Below are 21707 nucleotides of genomic sequence, written 5' to 3' on the forward strand. Positions count from 1 at the left end.
TTGGTGTGGAAGAACTTGACTGGCCTGCACAGAGTCCTGACCTCAACCCCATAGAACAACCCCATCCTTTGGGATGAAATAGAGCGGAGACTGTGAGCCAGGCCTCCTCGTCCAACATCAGTGTCTGACCTCACAAATGTGCTTCTGGAAGAACGGTCAAAAATTCCCATAAACACTCCTAAGCCTTGTGGAAAGCCTTCCCAGAAGAGTTGAAGCTGTTGTAGCTGCAAAGGGTGGACGACATCATATTAAACCCTATGGATTAAGAATGGGATGTCACTCAACCTCATATGTGTGTGAAGCCAGACGATATTGGCTATATTTGGAAATATAGTGTGTGTGTGTGTGTGTGTGTGTGTGTATATATTTTCAATAGTATTCACACATATGTCTCTCAGAGCACGACGTCTTCCTCTCGGCCTTCTTTAATAAGGACATGTGAAGGACGTTTTCCTGAGCCTGACGTCATTTTAAAGCAGTTAAAAACACAAGCACTGCTCACTGCTGCTCATCTCACTCTGACTGGACCTCACGTGATGCTCTTTGTCATGGTAACGTCTACACTAAGCGGTTCTCTACATATGCACTTTTTTAATCTGATTACTTGCAGTGAGCATGCAAACGAAGATTTTCCATCTGATTGTTGAGTAGAGTGAGAATAAACACCTCCGTCTTCATCTATTTATAAGTCTTTGCATGTAAACCCAGCCGCTGCTAATCTGGCAGCGCTGCATTTTCAGCCATGTTTAGCTCCAGCTTGCAAACTTCAGATCCTGAACTCTTCTCACATGAATGGCTACATTGACGGGTTATGGAGAAAACTGTACCACTGCTTTAACCCCTTAATGACCTCACAAAGGAATAGAATTTTATTCTTTGTGTTTTTTTTTATTTGTTTGGGGCAATAATAAAAACAACAGGTGTTTTTTTTTGTTTCGTTTTTTTATACCCCACAATTTTCACGTCGAGATGGCACTTTGTGGCATATACAGGGACTCAAAACGTACTCAAATGGATGAGCAGAACATTAAAGGGTTATGAATATTAAGAACGTAGTGGTGCTATTTGGCCAATTCCTTTTTCTGTATGTGTAACTTACTTGCACTGTGCGTGGTAATACTTGATCAGGTTCTGCAGGAGGTCGACACCCTTTTTGGTCTTGATCTCGTTCACTTTGATCAGGTACTGCAGGCACAAAGACAAAGAAGCAGGCATGAAAGCGTGAAAGCCTTTCTGCTTTGACGCCGACGGGCATCTGCGACATTGGTGAGCAAACAGACATACAGAAGGTCTACAGAGAGGTTTGTTTGCTTTTCCTCGAGTGGTTTAACAGTTCAAATAAACTGGCCCGTTTGTTGTACATGCTGCACAGAGACTCTGTGGCCTCAGACCGAAGGCACTGTGATGCCCACAATCACTAAAATACACTGCAGCAGGAAGAAAGCGCGGCGTCCCTGTTCGCGAGGCCTCAGATTAGAAAACTGCTACACGCTGAAGTGTTCTCGTTTCCGTGGTGTACAGCTTTTCACACCGCAGAGCTTGTGTCTGAAAATAGCACACCAGACAAAAAAACACGGCCGGCGGACAGATGAATAAAACACAATCTTAATCCCGGTTTATCCCGCTGCGGGAAAATCCGGAACAGCTTGCTACGGAGCCCCCGCAGCACACCACTTCACATCTGTGCTCTGGAACGTAATCCACACTGCCGTCGAGCTCTTTGTCTGTGTGAACGCATCTCACAGCATGGCGATCCTGAAGTGCTCATATTTCTAGTTAGATTCTCTCGTCAGCTTCATATACTGCACTCTTCCACCTCCCCTACATCAGGGGAGTCACACTCGACCGGTAAAAGGGCCGTATTAAAAAATCTCATTAAATCTGTGGGCGGGAGAAAATGCGGTGCTATAACAGAACTGGCCATCGTTTAATCAAAATATGCAAAAACTTAAACAGTGAAATACAGACACTTAGTAGACCTTGAAACATGCTGAATTTAAACGTCCCCAGGAGCCCAGCTCCTTAAACCTAGAAACCCGGCTCTGGGAGGCGAAGCCGGCAAAAAGAGAAACTAAAATTAAAGTAATAAAATGTAAATGAAAACTCTTCTTGCCGTTTCTTTTCGCAAACATCTGTGCAAATATCCCGCCAGATGTAAATGAAAAGAAATACCTTCATTTGCAGTTTTTACATAAATTTACATAATTTGTTACAAAAATAAATGTGAAATCTGGAACTGAACCACGAGACCCTTCGAGCTTCGAGTGCAGCTCGGCTTGACCCGCCATCCTTCAAGGCGCGTGGAAGACCAGCGTCGGGAATGTTCTCCGTACTGGAGCCCAGGTGGGGGAATGAACTCCCACTGGCTGCCCGAACAGCAGAGTCTCTCGCGGTCTTCAAACGCAGACTGAAGACTCTATACACAGCACTTCAATGAGCTCTGAGTGAAGTACTGGCTGTCATGTATTGTGCTGCGCTTGAATATCATATTTTATAGTATTGCACTGTTTTGTAGTTTATTATATTGTATTGCGTGGCGCTGCAGGGCTCAGAGTTCTGTGCTCAGCTCTGCTCCTTTTCTCTCTGTATCTCTAGTGTTTCTAGCAGTATCTGAGCTCAGGACCGGCTTTCTCTCTCTAACCTACCGGTAACTATCTAGAGATACTTTCTCTAGACAGATAAAGCTCTTCTTTTAAGTTGCTCTGGATCAGAGCGTCTGCTAAAAGCTGGAAATGGAAATAAAAATCAATTTAAAACGGCTATTTGCCATTTCATTTTAGTCCTTATTCTGGTATATCTTATATCTCTTAACTTAGCTTGAACATTAAGAATGTTCTTTCCTTCTCCTGGGGTCTGCTCAAACAGAGGGCTGGGATTCCCATTCGCCAAAGGTAGAAGCGCTCGGTGAAGGGCAGTGGGGAGAGGGGCCGTATATGGAAAGCAGTGGTCGGTTGCACCAGCTGTTAAACGTAGTTTAACGAGTTAAAACGTAGGCTATTTGTACTTTAAGTGTTTACCAAGTTCAGGCTTACGTATTACTAAATCAGAGCGAGTTGCGCTAAACAAACTAGTTTTAACGTGGAGCTCAGAAGCTGCTAAACACTCACACCTCCCCCTCAGCAGGTGTAAGGTTTTGAGAAACCATCAGAAACTGCATAGAAACACAAACAAGACCAAAACATGACGTTTTTGGTTAACTAAGCTCACCAAATGTAGTAAAAGGACAGTTTAAACTAACTACAGTAACTAAGGACATCAGCGAAGGCTTTATGCCCAAACTGCCCAGAAGGCCAGCGGGTGTTTACAATTTGCATCATGCAGATTCATGAATCTTCGTCTCCCTAATGAGTGTTAAGGATTGGGACGATTTAATCGGCACTGTAAGTAGTTCCCTCGGCATAACGATGATTAAAAATGTCGAACAAACGTGTCTTTAAGATTTTCCATGGTTTAAATTACTTTAAATGACCGTATTAATGGATAACAAGACAAAGTCATCATCACGTCAGGAGAGTGAGCGCTGCATAACGTCCCGGGTCTAAACCATAAGCTGGTCTAAATTAAGCTAAAAGGCTTGCCATGAGGTGACTACACAGGGGTGTGGCTGCTGCGGAGACTGTGGCGGATATCAAAATCTATTTGTGGTTGAGGCTGAAAGCCAGTGACACTGTTATTGCCTCACATACAAACTGACGCACGCAGGCCCTGCTAAATAAAAACGCGTAACAAAGCCGCTGGACCTCTCCAGCTCACCTAATGCTGGAGATACGGCGTCAATCCTGCTCTAATTCGTGCTCTCGGTTAAGGGCCTGGATCTCAACGAGCTCTCAAACATTCTCAGAAGTCGCTTAACTGTACCGGACGGCTGAACTACCATCACACGCACTGTGAACACTTGTCTTAGGAGCTGCTGTTGAACACGGCATTAGAGAGAAACCTGTAAACACTTAAAAAGGCTGACCAACGGCCTAAACCACCGCTATCGCCACTGCTGAAGTTTTCAGGAGCTGATATGATGCAATGCAGCTGCCTTAAAGTAAAAAACGGCCTGTTTGTTTTGTAACTGAGCAACAGGAACTTCCTGCTTTAGTATCAGACGCCCTGTGGAAAGCCTTCAAGTGTCCTGTGAAAGATGCACGCTAGAAGAAGCACATGTGGAAAAACCTAGTCGATCGTGATCCTGAGCTTCAGAGAGAAGAGTCCAGATCTTGGTCTCGGTCTAGGGCTTCAGAAACAGCAGCAGCATGTTAAACTTGCAGTGCCACCTGGTCTGGGTTTAAACTGCACCGTTAATCTTAATGCAGCAAAAATAACAACAGTCTAGGCTCCATGTGTCAAACACAAGTCAGGCCCATGCAACAACCTGTTTGGCCTGCAAAATGATCTTAATTTTCTATTAATATCAGCCCTTTTCACCATCAGCTGCACTACAATCCCCAACCATAACGTCAGCTGTCCCCAAAAACAATGTCTGGTTTAAGGTTTCAAAAACCTCCCGGGGACATTTAAAGACGTTGAAGAGGTATCTGTAGATGTTTTCTATCTCCCCATAGGAGTCACTGGTGTTACAAATAAGAAAAGTAAGACCAGAGACATTTTTGACAAAAAATGCCTTTTACAAACCACACGCTGTCAATCATGGAACTAATTGTGTAATTTAATCCATGTGTGTTCCATTTTTTCACAATTACCTCAGAATAAAGTCGGTCACACCAGTGACGTCAGCTAGAAGCTTCATATGAGATCATGAGCTGAATGAGAAGATCTCTGAGAACTGAGAGACACAGTGGACTCACCATGAGCTTTTCTCCATAGATCCTCAGAAAACAGCAGTGCTGTACAGTACCTGAGTAACTGAGTAAATGTAATTAGTTTCTGTACTTTAGTATTTTTGGTGTATCTGTACTGAAGTTTCTCCGTTCTGGGCGTCTTTCTCCTTTCACTCCACTACATTTCAGAGTCTAATATCCGACTTTTTCCTCCTACATTTTGAGAAATCTGTGGTTCCTTTTGGTTTCTGTGTGTATAAAAACGTAACATGTCAAAACGAAAGAAGCGCAAAGCCAGAGCACCAATCAGGGCCCAGCGGTCACTTTGTTTAGAGCTGGTTTTGACCTGTTGGTCATACCGACCCAGTGCAGCACGCGGTTCAACGTCAGCGCAGCAGCGTAAAACTTTGGGAGAGTCTGTTCAACATAAATGATGAACTAACCTAACTTTGTGTAAATAGAGCTCAATATAGAAATATGTCCACATATGCAGTCGAGACTGACGCGGCTTTTTTCTGAATTTCTACAAACACCATTTCATTTTATAGTAAATGAGTTTGGGCTGGTTTATGTTTATGAACAGACGCCTACAGATCAACATAGTAAAGGAGCTCATCTGTGATCCTGAGTTTAAAGCCAGTTTTTATTCAACTTAAACTTGGAACTAAGTTGTAAATAAATCTGAAACTGAAACTTTGCTTGTGTGTAAAAAGTGATTTCAGAGCCACTCGGTTCTCCCTGATGGAAACTGTTTACCTTCAGTGTTTTGTGCTTCTGATCATTTTAATAGACGTCAGCGTCACTAATTAATGACGTTCTATTAAAAGACTGGTTTACCAAGAGAGACGCTGGAGGACTTTCACCTGAAATGAGTTCATGAAGCCAGTCTGGTTATAAAAATGATAACAGGACATCAGAGCCAGAATTACTCTTTTAGTACTTTTACTTTATACTTAAGTACATTTGAAGGGAAATACTTTAGTACTTTTACTCCAGTGGAGGTCTAAAGGGAGGAACTTCTACTTTTACTGGAGGGATATTTTACCTCTCTGCTTTAACTCAAGCACATGGTTTGTGTGATTAATCCACCGCTGGAAAACAGGTAAAAGTGATGTCATCATGATAAAACATGATATTAAGACGTCCGTGTAATTCTCTGTTAAGTATGTGAAGCTGAAAAATGAATAATTTGTATGTTATGACTGTTTTGACTGGGAATTAAATACATGGAAGGGCGGTCTCTGATATTTGCACAGCACTGTAAGTAAACGAATACTAAGGTGAGCTTAGATACCGCATATCTGAATAACCGCGACTGTCCCTGGTACTGACCTCACACATCTGGAGCTGAAAGAGGCGTCGCTCCTTCTCCATCTCCTCAGCGATCTCGGCGCCCGTGATCTCCGTGCGGATCATTCCGTGCTGCTTGGCGTGCTCTCGTTTCTCCTTCTCTATCTTCGTACTGGAAACAGACCGCACACATACATAATACACTCACCCTAATGGGCTTATCTATTACACATAAGAACCCAACAGAGACATTTCTAATGCTTTCAGAAGCACGTTGTGCAGAGAAAGGCCGCCGAGAATCGGCGCACGATGGTAATCTGTGTTGACAGCGTTCAGATTTAAAAAGGACTGAAACGCTGGACTAAAGTGACTAAAACGGCCTTTTAAAGTGTTTCTTTTAAGTATAACACACGACCGAACTGTCATGGCTCAAAGATCCTGAACAGCTGCCTTCAATTATTATCACAAAGGCCTGTTATTACTCAGAAACCGTGTGGTTTGATGCTGGGAGGATGTGTGTGTGAGCAGGTGGTCAGGTGGAGACTCGTCAATGCCCATGTAGCCAGCTTTGGCCTTTCAGTGCCTTTTTAATTAGCACTGCACCGACACCGATACCATATCAGTACTTAAACACAGTATCGGAATCCTAATTTCTGACACCAGCAGACAGAACCTAACAACACGCTGGCAGTGTGTTAGTGTGTGTTGCGCTGGTCTGAGTGGATCAGACACAGCAGTGCTGCTGGAGGTTTTAAACACTGTGTCCACTCACTGTCCACTCTATTAGACGCTCCTACCTCGTCGGTCCACCTTGTAGGTGTAAAGTCAGAGACGACAGCTCATCTGCTGCTGCACAGTTTGTGTTGGTCATCCTCTAGTCCTTCATCAGTGGTCACTGGATGCTGCTGGCTGGATATTTTTGGTTGGTGGACTATTCTCAGTCCAGCAGCGACACTGAGGTGTTTAAAAACTCCAGCAGCACTGCTGTGTCTGATCCACTCAGGCCAGCACAACACACACTAACACACCACCACCACGTCAGTGTTACTGCGGTGATACAGCGGGCTGTTATTTTAATCATGACAGAGCGCTTCTTAACCAATCAGCTTGCGTGGCCGGAAATAACTGTTGTACAAACACAAATAATGAATTAATAATTGATCACATTAACAATCTTAACAGCAGTAACACTATAATGTGATGTTCTGGCCAGATCATGAAGCACTAATATAAACACAGACACTAACAAACACTGCCAACAGTCTATAAGCCACACAGACACGCGTCCTTTCAGCGCTGACACACACATACACTTACAATTTGGTTTCGTAGTCCTTCCAGGCCTTGTCAAAGGGTTTTTTTAGATCCTGGAAGAGAAAAAAAAGCATAAAAGCAGAGCAGCGTGAGTTATCAGCCAGCTGCAGGAGCCAGAGTCCAGTCTCTCATGTTAATGAGCTGTATTAGAAATAACTGCATGTGAAATACTGCGCTAGAAAAGTCACTGACAGAATTATATTAATGCCATTAACAGAGCGCGCGTGCCGAGACATCGGCGTAGTGCTAGTGCTTCTTATGCTTGTTATGAACAAAAGCACCATAATACCCTGAAACGATGGATGGTAATATTTTAACGGAGAAAATTCTCATATTGGCGGGTTTCTTTGGTTTCTTGTTCTCCGTCTTGCCAGTTTTTCTTTTCTTCCCCTCACATCGCTCCATTTGGAGGGTCACGTAGCCCCAACACTTCACCCCACCCCTCTAACTCAACAGGAATCGGGTCGCCCCACCCACGGAGGGGCAGGGCTTCACCAAACTCTTTTTAACCGTTTTCCCCAGTTTTTAACTGATGAGGACGCAAGAGCTACTTAGTGACGCACGACTGGCTTTTCTGGAGTCGACTCTGCTTCTCAACTCCTGCCACTTCATTTTAACTTATTGTGAACAGGAGAGATTAAAATATCTCAAAAGGAGTTCGCGGCATAAACCGCTGCAACTAGGATATTTAGGCCACAGCGGGTAAAAGTGGCCCGGATTCTTTTGTTCGGCTGCTCATTATCTTCTACACGTGGTCTGTAGGAGACGTCAGTCTGAACAGATCAGCTCCTAAACCGATCTACGTCAGCAAAAGCACAGAGCGTCATGCGGCTCATCCAGAGGTAAACAATCACGACTGCCAACGAACGCCAGTCGCTTTCTCTTTTCCTCGTCTTCGCCAGCATCACAGGAGCAATCACAAAGTTCCGGTGGTGGACAGGTGGTCCACCACCCAGAGTGCTGTTTGAGTTCACCGTAAAAAAGTTATTCAGCCACGGCCACTTCTTTGATTCGTGTCCTCGGATTCTTTAAACGGTTCTCTGACGCTGCAGCGTCGGACTCCTCCGGCCGCGTTCGGCTGGTTCGTTCGAAACCTCTTCAAACAGGGAGCGGCTGAGGATGAGTCTCTCTCATTTTTTGGTACAGAATCATCAGCCTAAACGTTTATGAGTCTCAGCAGCGCAACATCATGACGAGTATCGAGTCGGACCGCCATAAAAGTTGCACGAATTCTGATCTGGCTGTTCGGACCGAGTCGCATTGAAAATGTCAGATTGAGTGTTTATCTGTTCACACGGACACACGGACACACATCTGAGTCCCACATGAGGAAAAAGATCAGATTTGGGCCTCTTTTACCTGCTAGATAAACGCAGCCTTACGGTCACAGTAATGTTGGCTACAAACAGCACTGCCTGTTACAGCTCGAGCGCCCTGGCCTTCACACAGACAGCGTTTGAGCTGCGGAGCAAAGCAGCGAGAAACCTATACGGACATTCCTTTCTCCACATGGATGGATGGCCACATCAGTCCCTCTGCTCAACAAAACATTCACTGATGAAAGTGCATGGTATGTTTGTTTATCCTCTGCTGCTTTCTGACTTCGGATAAGGCAAAAGTTTCAAGTCTGCGAAAAAAAGTCCGTAAAAAAATACAGCATTTTAAAGTTTGTTCACGGTTTTCTATTGTATTCTCTTTTCTGCTCGTTGATTCTCATGGCTTACTCCTGCGCCTTCTGCTGAGTGATGCTCGTGGAAAGGGTCGGCGCTGGTTCCATCCTCTAAACACGGCGGCATCTGTGGTGCTCTGCCGCAGCCTGTGTGAAAGCACCGGCCACTTTTTTTGTTGTCTAAACTATGCATATGGACTTCAAGCCAGCCCTGATTAGGCTGTGTAATCGCTGCTGTCGGAACAAAACCTCGTATCTCCATTTTTGACAAAATTTGAAAATCCCTATTGCCCTTTAGTTTCTGGACGAGACGAAACGAGATGGCCCAAAATTACGTGAAAAAAAACTCTGGTTCCACTGACTTGCATTAATAGTAGAGTGTGTTTCCTGTAAAGTTACCATTTTGGAAATATGAGGTTTTGTTCCAACAGCAGCGAAGTGTTTAATAACTTGAGCTTCTACTCTGTGATGACGGCAAGTAGACTGCATTACGTTACTGTCACATCCGTGATGTTGGGCTGCATTTTCATTCAGTGAAGCCTAAAGTCTTTATACAGCACAGAGCTTTGATGTTTGTCTCTCTTTCACTGTCCCTCACTCATTCAGTGGCTGCTGAATGACTGTGTTTGTGTGTCTGTGTGTGTGTGTGTGTGTGTGTGTCTGTGTGTGTGTGTGTGTGTGTGTGTGTGTAAATCTCTCTCACCCCCTTCACGCCTTTCAGGTCTCCTTTCAGCAGAGAGTCCAGCGTGAAGATCACATTATGACTTAGATTCTGGAGCTGCAGACAGAGAGACAGAAAGAGACAGACAGAGAGAGAGAGAGACAGAGAGAGAGAGACAGAGAGAGACAGAGACAGAGAGAGACAGAAAGAGAGAGACACAAAGAGAGAGAGACAGAGAGACACAGAGAGCGAGAGAGACAGTCAGAGAGGAGAGAGAGAGACAGTCAGAGAGGAGAGAGAGAGAGAGACAGAGACACAGAGAGAGAGAGACAGAGAGAGCGAGAGAGAGAGAGAGACACAGACAGAGAGAGAGAAAGAGAGTCAGAGTGAGAGAGAGACAGTCAGAGAGGGCAGAGAGACAAAAAGAGAGAGAGAGACAGAGAAAGAGAGTCAGAGTGAGAGAGAGAGAGAGAGAGAGAGAGAGAGAGAGAGAGAGAGAGAGAGAGAGAGAGGAGAGAGAGAGAGAGACAGACAGGAGAGAGAGAGAGAGAGAGAGGAGAGAGAGAGAGAGACAGACAGGAGAGAGAGAGAGAGAGAGAGAGAGAGAGAGAGAGAGAGAGAGAGAGAGAGAGACAGAGAGAGAGAGAGAGAGAGGAGAGAGAGAGAGAGAGAGAGAGAGAGAGACAGAGAGAGAGAGAGAGAGAGAGAGAGAGACAGAGAGAGAGAGAGACAGAGAGACAGAGAGAGAGAGAGAGAGAGAGAGAGAGAGAGAGAGAGAGAGAGACAGAGAGAGAGAGAGAGAGAGAGAGAGAGAGAGAGACAGACAGGAGAGAGAGAGACAGAGAGAGAGTTAATATTTATCAGTATTGCCAAAGGCAGAAAAAGGCAGTCAGCACTTCAAAGCAGTTTCCTGATGATTTAAACTGACCCAGTCGGATCCCTTTAAACAGAACGGCGGAGACGTCCCAGAGAACTCAGTGTAACATGTTTAAAATGTCTCTATGATACGAAAATCAAATGTCATATTAAAGCTACAACATTTTGAGGAGACACTGCTATTCAGACATGTATGAGAACAGTTGGGGCGTGGTTCTAATATTCTGATGAGCACCCATGATTGACAGTCCATGCACGCTACATATCATCACTATGCAAAAAACCCCAGTATCTCCATTTAGGCAGATTTTTCTACAACCCCAAATTGGGACGGGGGAACAGACGGCGGGTAAAGTTGCGTAATGCTAAAAAACACACCTGGTGGCTGATTGGCAACAGGTCAGTAACCTGACTGGGTATAAAGAGCATCTCAGAGAGGCGGAGTAAACAATATCTACAGTACAGAATATCATTAAAAGACTCAGAGAATCTGGAGAAATCTCTGTCTGTGAGGGACGAGGCTGAAAACCAGGCCGTGATCTTTGGGCCGTCAGGCAGCGCTGCATTAAAAACAGACATGCTGTTTAACGCTGTGTGACAATTTCCTGACGAACTAATTGACGATCCAACATTGCTTGGAATAAAATTCCTTTATTCCTGCCATTTTGGAGACTGTGCATGTAGACAGATAGATAGATGGCTGGATGGCTTGATGGATGGATGGATAGCCAGACAGACAGACAGACAGAGAGACAGACAGACAGACAGACAGGATACTTTATTGATCCCGAAGGCAATTTAGCAGACGGTGACGACGTGCAGGTGGCGCTGTAGACTTCCCCCACTGTGTTTATGACTCCATAAAAACACTGTCCAGATTTTATATGATTACATATTAATGACTGTAACGTTCTTGGATGTGCATGAAGGAAATGCTGGCATGGCTGGTTGAACAAACTGACACTCCAACGCAGTAAAAACAAGTAGAGTTTTTAAGAAATGTGGCACTACTGTTTAAGAACTCCGCATAGGGCAGTTCGTAAGGCTAGATGAAACCTACAGACAGACAGACAGACAGACAGACAGACAGACAGACAGACAGACAGACAGACCACTTTATTAATCCCAGAGGGAAAGTCGTCAATTAAAGCAGCAGAAAGTTCAATAAAGAGCAAAACAACACGATTATACAGATGCATAAATAGATGATGTATAATGATATATACTAAAACAACCCTGTAATTCAATGTGTGGTACAAGAACAAGTACATTAAATCACACAAATATTATGCACTTGGCCATGCAGCGGTGCATGTCTCGTCCAGTGACAAGCACTCTAAACTCATATAGGAAGCTTCCCAGAAGAGCGGAAGCTGTTGTAGCTGCAAAGGAGGACCAACACCATATTAATGCCTATGGACTTAGAATGGGACTCGTGTAGGCGTCCCAATACTTTTGTCCATACAGTGTGTGTCTTGGCTGTTCCACTACATCCGAGGTAAAAAAGGAAATTGTGCAAATCTGATTTTTGGCTGAACATTCGCTCTAAGACTGAGTCACGGCTGGTTCTGAGTGAGCTCCCCACATTAGAACTTGCTTCTGAGTGCGAACATTTGCCAGAAAAGAGGAAAATCAGGCATAAAATCAGGCCTGGCTCCACTGAAGAGAGCTGTAATCTGATGCTCTCGGGCAGATTGTATCTAAATTGAGTATTGCCAACGACCCGCTGTGACGGCTTGGAATTTAGACAGGCCAACTGAGAACCGCCGCATAAAAACTTTACCGCCTGAAAGCAAAAGGAGAAGAAAAGGAAGAGAGGAGGAGATGAGGACCTGGGAAAGAGACACAGAGAGGCTGTGAATGGAGAGGAGCTGGAGTGCCAAACCTGTCCCCTAGCTAGAGCTCCATTCAGAGCCAGATCACTGAGCAAGGCCTGAATCTGTCATTCATAAACTGTGTGTGTGTGTGTGTGTGTGTGTGTGTGTGTGTGTGTGTGTGTGTGTGTGTGAGGAAAAAAGAGCAAGTGAACAAGAGCGAGACAGAGAGAGACACCACAGAAGTGAGAAAAGAGAGTCAGAAAGAAATGAAACAAGCTTAAGACTATTAATATGCTTCATTCGCTGGAGCCGCTGCCAGCCAGACGCTGGAGACGATCGGTGCCCCTCAGGCAGAATGTCTCACTGGCAAACCTATTGCTGGCTCTGGGCTCGAATAGAGCTGTCTGAGAGCAGACCCTATCAGAGAGACTGAGGCTACGTTCACATTACCAGGCTGAAGTGGCACAAATCCGGTTTCTGCCCTAATGTGGATCAGATCTGGTGTTTTCAGGGCTGTGTGGACACAAATCTGATCTTCTCAAATCCGACCTGAGCCACTTTCATGTGTGGTCCTACATCGGATGCGTATCCGATTCGTGGCCATGTGACCTCAATGTGACGCTCAGATCGAAATGTCTGTGCTTTCCCCCGCCCATCGTTCAGCGTTACCATGGCAACAGCGCCGAACAGACGTTAAAGCCTGTAAACGGTGGAAAAGCAGCTCATCTCACCTTTTTCTCCTCCGTCTGGCTCTAATAACGAAGCTGAGAGCTGATCAGAGTTAATGATCTTCTCAGCGAAGCTCGTTCTGCTCGTTAGTTTGAGCTGATGATGCAGTGATTCAGTCACGTGACGTCGCTGAGCTGGAGGAGCTCATGAGGGTCCTTTCAGGAGCCGGTTCATCACATTAATGACTGATCTGAGTCGCTGACCTAAACGAGTGTGAACCATCGAGTCAGAGAGATCGGATTTGAGGAACGAGGCTTGGAACATAGCTCGAGTGAAGAGGCGATGAACATTACGCCGCACTGTCGTACTAATATAAGACAACAGCGCTTACTTATCGAAGTTGTGGTCAAATTTGTGGTCAAAATTGAATAAACAGCTGAGGATGAAGAGGACGCCTGGCGAGAAGTGGCTGAGGATCCTGCTTTAGCAGGCCTCAATTCTACCTGACGTCCTCATTCAGTCTCGATCTGAGGCTCGTGTTTCAGAGCGGTAAATATCACAGCATGGTGCCAGCCTTTCAGCTCACACTCAGAAGCTCCTGCTTCCAGACACCACAGCAGCCGCATTCAGTTCTCTGTGGGGTAACAGGAAAAGAATACACTCATACCTGCTTTTATGCCCACTGTGCCCGCCAGCGCTGCCTGGAACGGGAAAAATACGAACCTTGCAAATATATTGCTACACATTTCGAGCACAGTTTGCTCTAAGAATGCTCAGGGCTGGCTGTGGTGTCCAGGAATCATTTGGTTTGCCGGGCGAATGAGTAAAATTCTGGTCATATATTTGTGCTACATCCACCAGAACCTGTACTGTGTCATCATAAGACATGAAAAGGCTAAGACAAACATTTTTAAATACAACCTCATTTCCAAAAGAGTTGGGACGCTGTGCAGAATGTAAATAAAAACAGGAAGGAATGATCAGCAAATCATGTAAACCAAGGAAAACACTACAAAGACAAGAAATCAAAATGTCGAAACTGAGAAATTTTATTTATTTTTTTTTTTATATCTGCTCATTTTGGAATTTGATGCCAACAACATGTTCCATAAAAGTCGGGACGGGGTCCTGTTCACCGCTGTGCTTCATCTCCTCTTCTTTATCAGCGCTCTGAGTGTTTGGGAGCTGAGGAGACGCTGCTGTAGCTCTGAAAGTGAAATGTTTTCAGGATTTCAGCTGATCGTCAGTTTCAGGGGCTCATTTGTCGTATTTTTCATTTCATAATGTGCCAAATGTTCTCAGTGGTGACCGGTCTGGACTGCAGGCAGGTCAGTTTAGCACCTGGACGCTTTTAATACAGAGCAGTGCTGCTGTAATTCATGCAGGATGTGGTTTGACATCATCTCTCTGAAATAATCAAGGCCTTCCCTGAAAAAGACGTCGTCTGGACGGCAGCAGATGTTGCCAAAACATGTATATATTATTCAGCTTTAATGGAGCCTTCACAGATGAGCATGTCACCCCTGCCATGTGCACTAATGCCCCCCTAAACCATCATGAATACTGGCTTTAGAACTGCACTGATAAAAAGCTGAGTGGTCTTCAGCCCGGAGGACACAGTGTCCATGATTTTCAAATGTTGATTCGTTGGACCACCGGACACTTTTCCACTTCCCCTCAGTCCATTTTAAATGAGCTCAGGCCCAGAGAAGGTGGCAGCGTTTCTGGATCCTGTTTATATTTGGGTTCTTCTTTGTGTTTTAGAGTTTAACAGCGTTTGTGGATGCAGTGATGAACTGTGTTCACAGTCAGTGGTTTTCAGAAGTGTTTCTGAGCCCATGCAGTGATTTCCACTACAGAATCATGTCTGTTTTTAATGCAGTGCTGCCTGAGGGCCCAAAGATCACGGCCAGCAGATACTGGTGTTCAGCCTCGTCCCTCACAGACAGAGATTTCTCCAGATTCTCTGAGTCTTTAATGATGTTCTGCACCGTAGACGATGGAAAGCAGAAGCTCTTTGCTGTTTTATGTTGAGGAACGTTCTTCTTGAGTTGTTGCTCTATTTGATGGTGCAGTCTTTCACAGAGTGGTGACCTCTCCTCCTCTTTACTTCTGAAAGACTCCGTCTCTCTGAGATGCTCTTTATACCCAATCAGGTTACTGACCTGCTGCCAATCAGCCACCAGGTGTTTTTTTTAGCATTACGCAACTTTACCAGCCATTTGTTCCGTTTTTGGAACGTGTTGTTGGCATCAAATTCAAAATCTGCACACATTGAAAAAGAAAAAAAAAAAAAAGAAATGAAATTTCTGAGTTTCAAGTTTTTATATGTTATCTTTGTAGCACTTTCAAAGAAATACAGGGTTCAAATGATTTGCACATCATTGCATTTTGCTGGACACCAAAGAGGTAAGTGCTACAGACTAGCATCGCCTTTAAAAGACCTAAAAACAAAAGCAGGGATGTGCTGGTCCAGCGTTTTCCCTACTGCTTAGAATACTCTTATCTTAAGTATTACAGAGTCCCGATCGAGGTAGAATTCGCAATAACTTTCCAAAGAAAAAACTTGCAAAGTTTCTTAACACAAACGCTAAGTTGTTCATAAGAATGTTCTTCTCAGATACTCTCTTAAGATAATCTTAGTTATTTACTTAAGAAACAAGATGAAGTGGTGACGGTGGAAGAAACAGCCAACAGGAACAAAACCCTCCTTGGAAAAAAACAATATTGTGTGGTGACAACAGAAAGCAAGAGACAAAGGTGGGCAGGAGCAGATGAACTGCTAGCTGTAGATGCTCACCTTGTCGACTCGCACCACCTGAGACGAGTGTGAGGCTGTCGTAAGGTTAAGAAAACATTTAAGAACATAATATTTTTAAGAATACCACTTGTTCTTAGAATGATTCTTAAGAAAATAGTTAAGAAAAGAAAAGTTATTTGAAGAAAAAACACATTTCAGAAGATTTTCTTTCTCAAGACACTTGATTGAATCCGGCTCCAAGTCTGTGTACAAGCAGCCCTGATAACTGTAGACCATCAGTTTAGCTGAGCATTTTCGAGCTGCAGGTCTTTCCTTCAGCCAGTGCTGCATATTCTATCGGCTAAACGCCACCAGACAGCGAGGGGCAGCTTGGTTCTCTAGCCTTCCGTTTAAATGAGATATCAGTTCCTCAGCTGCGGTGGATGCTGTGTTTATTCTCTCTCACACTCGTGCCCGATGTTCGAACTGTCCGCTGAGCTGGTTTTACACATCACACATTTCGACAGGGTTAAAGTCAAGTGTATTCACGGTCGTTGATATCGTGGTTTGTGCTGAACGCTGTGCTGCAGTCTCTGCTATTGTATTTCCCTCTTTATCACATGATGTTAATGGGATGTGCAGAAGCCATCAAGCCAACTAATCGATGCCTTGATTCGCTGCCAACATTTTTTTTTAAATCAACATTTTATACAACAGTTAGTTCCAGCCAGGCAAGCTGGTTGGTTGAGAAACTTTTTTCCACAAACACCATCACTCCGCTCAGACGCAGTTGCTAAGCAACGACTCTGACAGCTGTAGGAGGCGCTCTAGCCATCTGAACATTTTTACTTCTTACTTTACCACAAACAGAAAACGGACGCTGTTAAGATCACATCTGACCGACAGCTGATTTGGTCCGACTCTGAAGACGAGACGACGCTAAATTCCCAAACTGTCGTCACCACTGAGCAGCTTTTCAGTCGGCAGCTGTGACAGAAGAACAGCTGAACAACCTGGAATCAGCCAGAAATGAACCCAACACCATTCGCCAAACTAAACGGGCTGTAAGAAGCTTTACAGACCGGCTGGAACAAAACAACATTAATACTGATCTGGACAAACTGACCAAACTGAGCTGAACCTGATATTGGGTCAGTTTTACGGCTCAGTCTGATTTGGTCCGACTCTGAAGATCAGACACGTCTGGCGAATGGTGTTGGGTTCATTTCTGGCTGATTCCAGGTTGTTCAGCTGTTCTTCTGTCACAGCTGCCGACTGAAAAGCTGCTCAGTGGAGACGCCAGTTTGGGAATTTAGCGTAAGGAGCTGGAGAACGAACTGCCGGCTGAGCAGCGATGAGCCATCAGCGATCAGCGATTTGGCTGATGTGCCAAACCAACAGCCCTACTGCACTCTGGGCCAGTAAAAGCCTCCCAGCAGGGCGGGGCAATACGACAATACATCATTATTGTGATTAATCCTGTCACAAAACAACACAACAGACTTTTCTGATCGTCAGCACTGGCATGTGTAAGTGGATCTGGTGCGACAGAGTGCAACTCCTGTTGTATAAAAATCTGAAGTGCAGCACTGCTGGGTCTTTTTCTCTGTTCACACATTAAAACAAGGTGTAAACAGGAAACAACGTGTCTGAACTTTCACATTTTCAAACATCTGAGTGAACAGAACTCCAAGTTTGGCTGTGGGTGAAACGGACACTGAGCTGAAATACAGCTTCACATCAAACTGCAGGGAGGAGGGAGCCTCTCAGACCAATCACACTAATCCAGTTAGAAATGAGAGAGCGAGAACGAAGAGAGAGACAGAGACAGAGAGAGAGAGAGAGAGAGAGAGAGAGAGACAGAGAGAGAGAAAACGAAGAAGAAGAAAGAGAGAGAGAGAGAGAGAGAGAGAGAGAGAGAGACAGAGAGAGAGACAGAGAGAGAGAGAGAGAGAGAGAGAAAACGAAGAAGAAGAAAGAGAAAGAGAGAGAGAGAGAGAGAGAGAGAGAGAGAGAGACAGAGAGAAAGAGAGAGAGAGAGAGAGAGAGAGAGAGAGAGAGAGAGAGAGAGAGACAGAGAGAGAGACAGAGAGAGAGAGAGAGAGAGAGAGAGAGAGAGAGAGAGAGAGAAAACGAAGAGAGAGACATAGAAAGAGAGAGAGACAGAGAGAGAGAGAGAGAGAGAGAGAGAGAGAGAGAGACAGAGAGAGAGAAAACGAAGAGAGAGACATAGAAAGAGAGAGAGACAGAGAAAGAGAGCGAGACAGAGAGAGAGAGCGAGGAGAGAGAGAACGCGAGGAGAGAGAGAGAGAGCGAGAGAGAGAGAGAGAGAAAGAACGAGGAGAGAGAAAGAGAGAGAGAGAGAGAAAGAACAAGAAGAGGCAGAGAGAAAGAAAGACAAGCAACTCAGCACTGTGGGTCTGAAAGGACGTGTAGCTGATCAGGAAGAACCTCACTGAGAAAAGGAGACGGACACACCAAACAAAGAAGCTGGACGATGATCTGACCGCCCCAGAGTCCAGACCTCAGGACTACTGAATGGGTTTGATTCAGAAAATCATCAACCAGCTTCTCAGACTGAGCTTTGGAGGCGTGTCTGCAGGTTGTTAGAGGAGCTGAAAGTGAGGCTCCTGAATAGACCGTCAGGTGGTCTGACCTCAGGAGAACCATAAAAATGTGGAATTATTATAATAATAATATTTATTTAATTTAAAAAATGTCAGTATAAAGTCAAGTTCCAAAACCAGCCCTGTGACCAGAAGGTCGCTGGTTTGATCCCCTGAGCCAACAGCATGTGAGTGAAGTTCACCCAACCCCCAACTGCTCCCCAGGTGGATAGGGCTGCCCACACACACACACACACACACACACACACACACACCATACATATACATACACGCACATATACACACACAGCGTACGCAGCCCCCCCCCCCACGTCCTGACATTGTTTAAAACAGCTAATCGTGTGCATCATGTGCAGCAGAAGAAGCTTCTGTGTCTTGCCTTCACCAAATTTATAGCTCTTCTTCTGAAGTGTTGCTGTGAGGAAGTGTGAAACAAACTGCACACCCTCACACTCCCCACACACACACACACACACACACACACACACACACACACTCCCCTCCACTCCACTCCACACACACACAAACACACACACACACACACGCTCACACTTTTCTGCGCTCTGCGTGCAAGCAGGTTCTAACACCAACGCAGAACACCCTGCAACCTGTGTACATGCTTTTAGAACAAACACACACACACACACACACACACACACACACACACACACACACTCACTCACTCACTCAAAGCCCTCTCACACTCCTTATCGTTCAGCCGCTACTCTACATACACGCTGCGCCCCGAAGGCAAAGTGCAAAGCAACCGCTCAGCATCTTCACACACTGAACTGTCTGTCCAGTTAAACAGATACAGGTATTTATATATAAGGACCAAAGGACCACACCACCAAATTAAAAAATAATAATAATAATAATAATAATCAATTCAGTTTTCAGATCTTAGATATTTACAAGGTTTATGTTCTGATCTATTTAAACTCAAAGTATTAACAGACAGTAATTTACATTTCCATTTACAGCGTTTAGCAGACGCTCTGATCCAGACCGACTTACAGGAAGAGCTTCGTCTGTCTAGAGAAAGTCTCTGCTGGTTACCAGTAGGTTAGAGAGAAAGACGGTCCTGAGCTCAGATACTGATAGAAACACAGTCACTGTAGATACAGAGAGAAAAGGAGCTGAGCTGAGCACAGAACTCTGAGCCCTGCAGCGCCACGCAATACAATATAATAAACTACAAAACAGTGCAATACTATAAAATATGATATTCAAGCGCAGCACAATACATGACAGCCAGTACTTCACTCAGAGCTCATTGAAGTGCTGTGTATAGAGTCTTCAGTCTGTGTTTGAACTCCTGAAACAGTCACTCCTGAAACAGACACTCCTGAAACAGACACTACTAAACAAACACTCCTGAAACAGACACTCCTGAAACAGACACTACTAAACAGACACTCCTGAAACAGACACTCCTGAAACAGACACTACTAAACAAACACTCCTGAAACAGACACTCCTGAAACAGACATTCCTGAAATAGACACTACTAAACAGACACTCCTGAAACAGACACTCCTGAAACAGACACTCCTGAAACAGACACTCCTGAAACAGACACTACTAAACAAACACTCCTGAAACAGACACTCCTGAAACAGACACTACTAAACAGTCACTCCTGAAACAGACACTCCTGAAACAGACACTACTAAACAGTCACTCCTGAAACAGACACTACTAAACAGTCACTCCTGAAACAGACACTACTAAACAAACACTCCTGAAACAGACACTCCTGAAACAGACACTCCTGAAACAGACACTCCTGAAACAGACACTCCTGAAACAGACACTACTAAACAGTCACTCCTGAAACAGACACTACTAAACAGTCACTCCTGAAACAGACACTACTAAACAAACACTCCTGAAACAGACACTCCTGAAACAGACACTCCTGAAACAGACACTCCTGAAACAGACACTACTAAACAAACACTCCTGAAACAGACACTCCTGAAACAGACACTCCTGAAACAGACACTACTAAACAGTCACTCCTGAAACAGACACTCCTGAAACAGACACTCCTGAAACAGACACTACTAAACAAACACTCCTGAAACAGACACTCCTGAAACAGACACTCCTGAAACAGACACTCCTGAAACAGACACTACTAAACAAACACTCCTGAAACAGACACTCCTGAAACAGACACTCCTGAAACAGACACTACTAAACAGTCACTCCTGAAACAGACACTCCTGAAACAGACACTCCTGAAACAGACACTACTAAACAAACACTCCTGAAACAGACACTACTAAACAGACACTCCTGAAACAGACACTCCTGAAACAGACACTACTAAACAGTCACTCCTGAAACAGACACTCCTGAAACAGACACTACTAAACAGTCACTACGAAACAGACACTACTAAACAGTCACTCCTGAAACAGACACTCCTGAAACAGACACTCCTGAAACAGTCACTCCTGAAACAGACACTACTAAACAGTCACTCCTGAAACAGTCACTCCTGAAACAGACACTCCTGAAACAGACACTACTAAACAAACACTCCTGAAACAGACACTCCTGAAACAGACACTCCTGAAACAGACACTCCTGAAACAGACACTACTAAACAGTCACTCCTGAAACAGACACTCCTGAAACAGACACTCCTGAAACAGACACTACTAAACAGTCACTCCTGAAACAGACACTCCTGAAACAGACACTCCTGAAACAGACACTACTAAACAGTCACTCCTGAAACAGACACTCCTGAAACAGACACTCCTGAAACAGACACTAGTAAACAGTCACTCCTGAAACAGACACTCCTGAAACAGACACTACTAAACAGTCACTCCTGAAACAGACACTACTAAAGTCACTCCTGAAACAGACACTCCTGAAACAGACACTACTAAACAGTCACTCCTGAAACAGACACTACTAAACAGTCACTCCTGAAACAGACACTACTAAACAGTCACTCCTGAAACAGACACTACTAAACAGACACTCCTGAAACAGACACTCCTGAAACAGACACTCCTGAAACAGACACTACTAAACAGTCACTCCTGAAACAGTCACTCCTGAAACAGTCACTCCTGAAACAGTCACTCCTGAAACAGTCACTCCTGAAACAGACACTCCTGAAACAGACACTACTAAACAGACACTACTAAACAGACACTACTAAACAGACACTCCTGAAACAGACACTACTAAACAGACACTACTAAACAGACACTCCTGAAACAGACACTCCTGAAACAGACACTCCTGAA

General features: G+C 44.6%; 1 protein-coding gene across 8 annotated transcripts in view; it reads right to left on the minus strand.

Moving 5' to 3' along the window:
• asap1b (ArfGAP with SH3 domain, ankyrin repeat and PH domain 1b) overlaps nt 1-21707 on the minus strand; it is a 146494-nt gene that overhangs the window by 66762 nt on the left and 58025 nt on the right. For all 8 annotated transcript variants that reach the window (XM_017709225.2, XM_017709227.2, XM_017709223.2 and 5 more), the window contains exons 4-7: nt 9746-9820; nt 7377-7426; nt 6102-6231; nt 1100-1185 (exon numbers count right to left, since the gene is read on the minus strand). In XM_017709225.2, coding sequence (XP_017564714.1) covers nt 1100-1185; nt 6102-6231; nt 7377-7426; nt 9746-9820 — 341 coding nt within the window. The remainder of the gene's footprint in view (nt 1-1099; nt 1186-6101; nt 6232-7376; nt 7427-9745; nt 9821-21707) is intronic.

This window comes from Pygocentrus nattereri, chromosome 24 (genome assembly GCF_015220715.1).
Source record: "Pygocentrus nattereri isolate fPygNat1 chromosome 24, fPygNat1.pri, whole genome shotgun sequence".
Classification (NCBI taxonomy): Eukaryota; Metazoa; Chordata; class Actinopteri; order Characiformes; family Serrasalmidae; genus Pygocentrus; species Pygocentrus nattereri.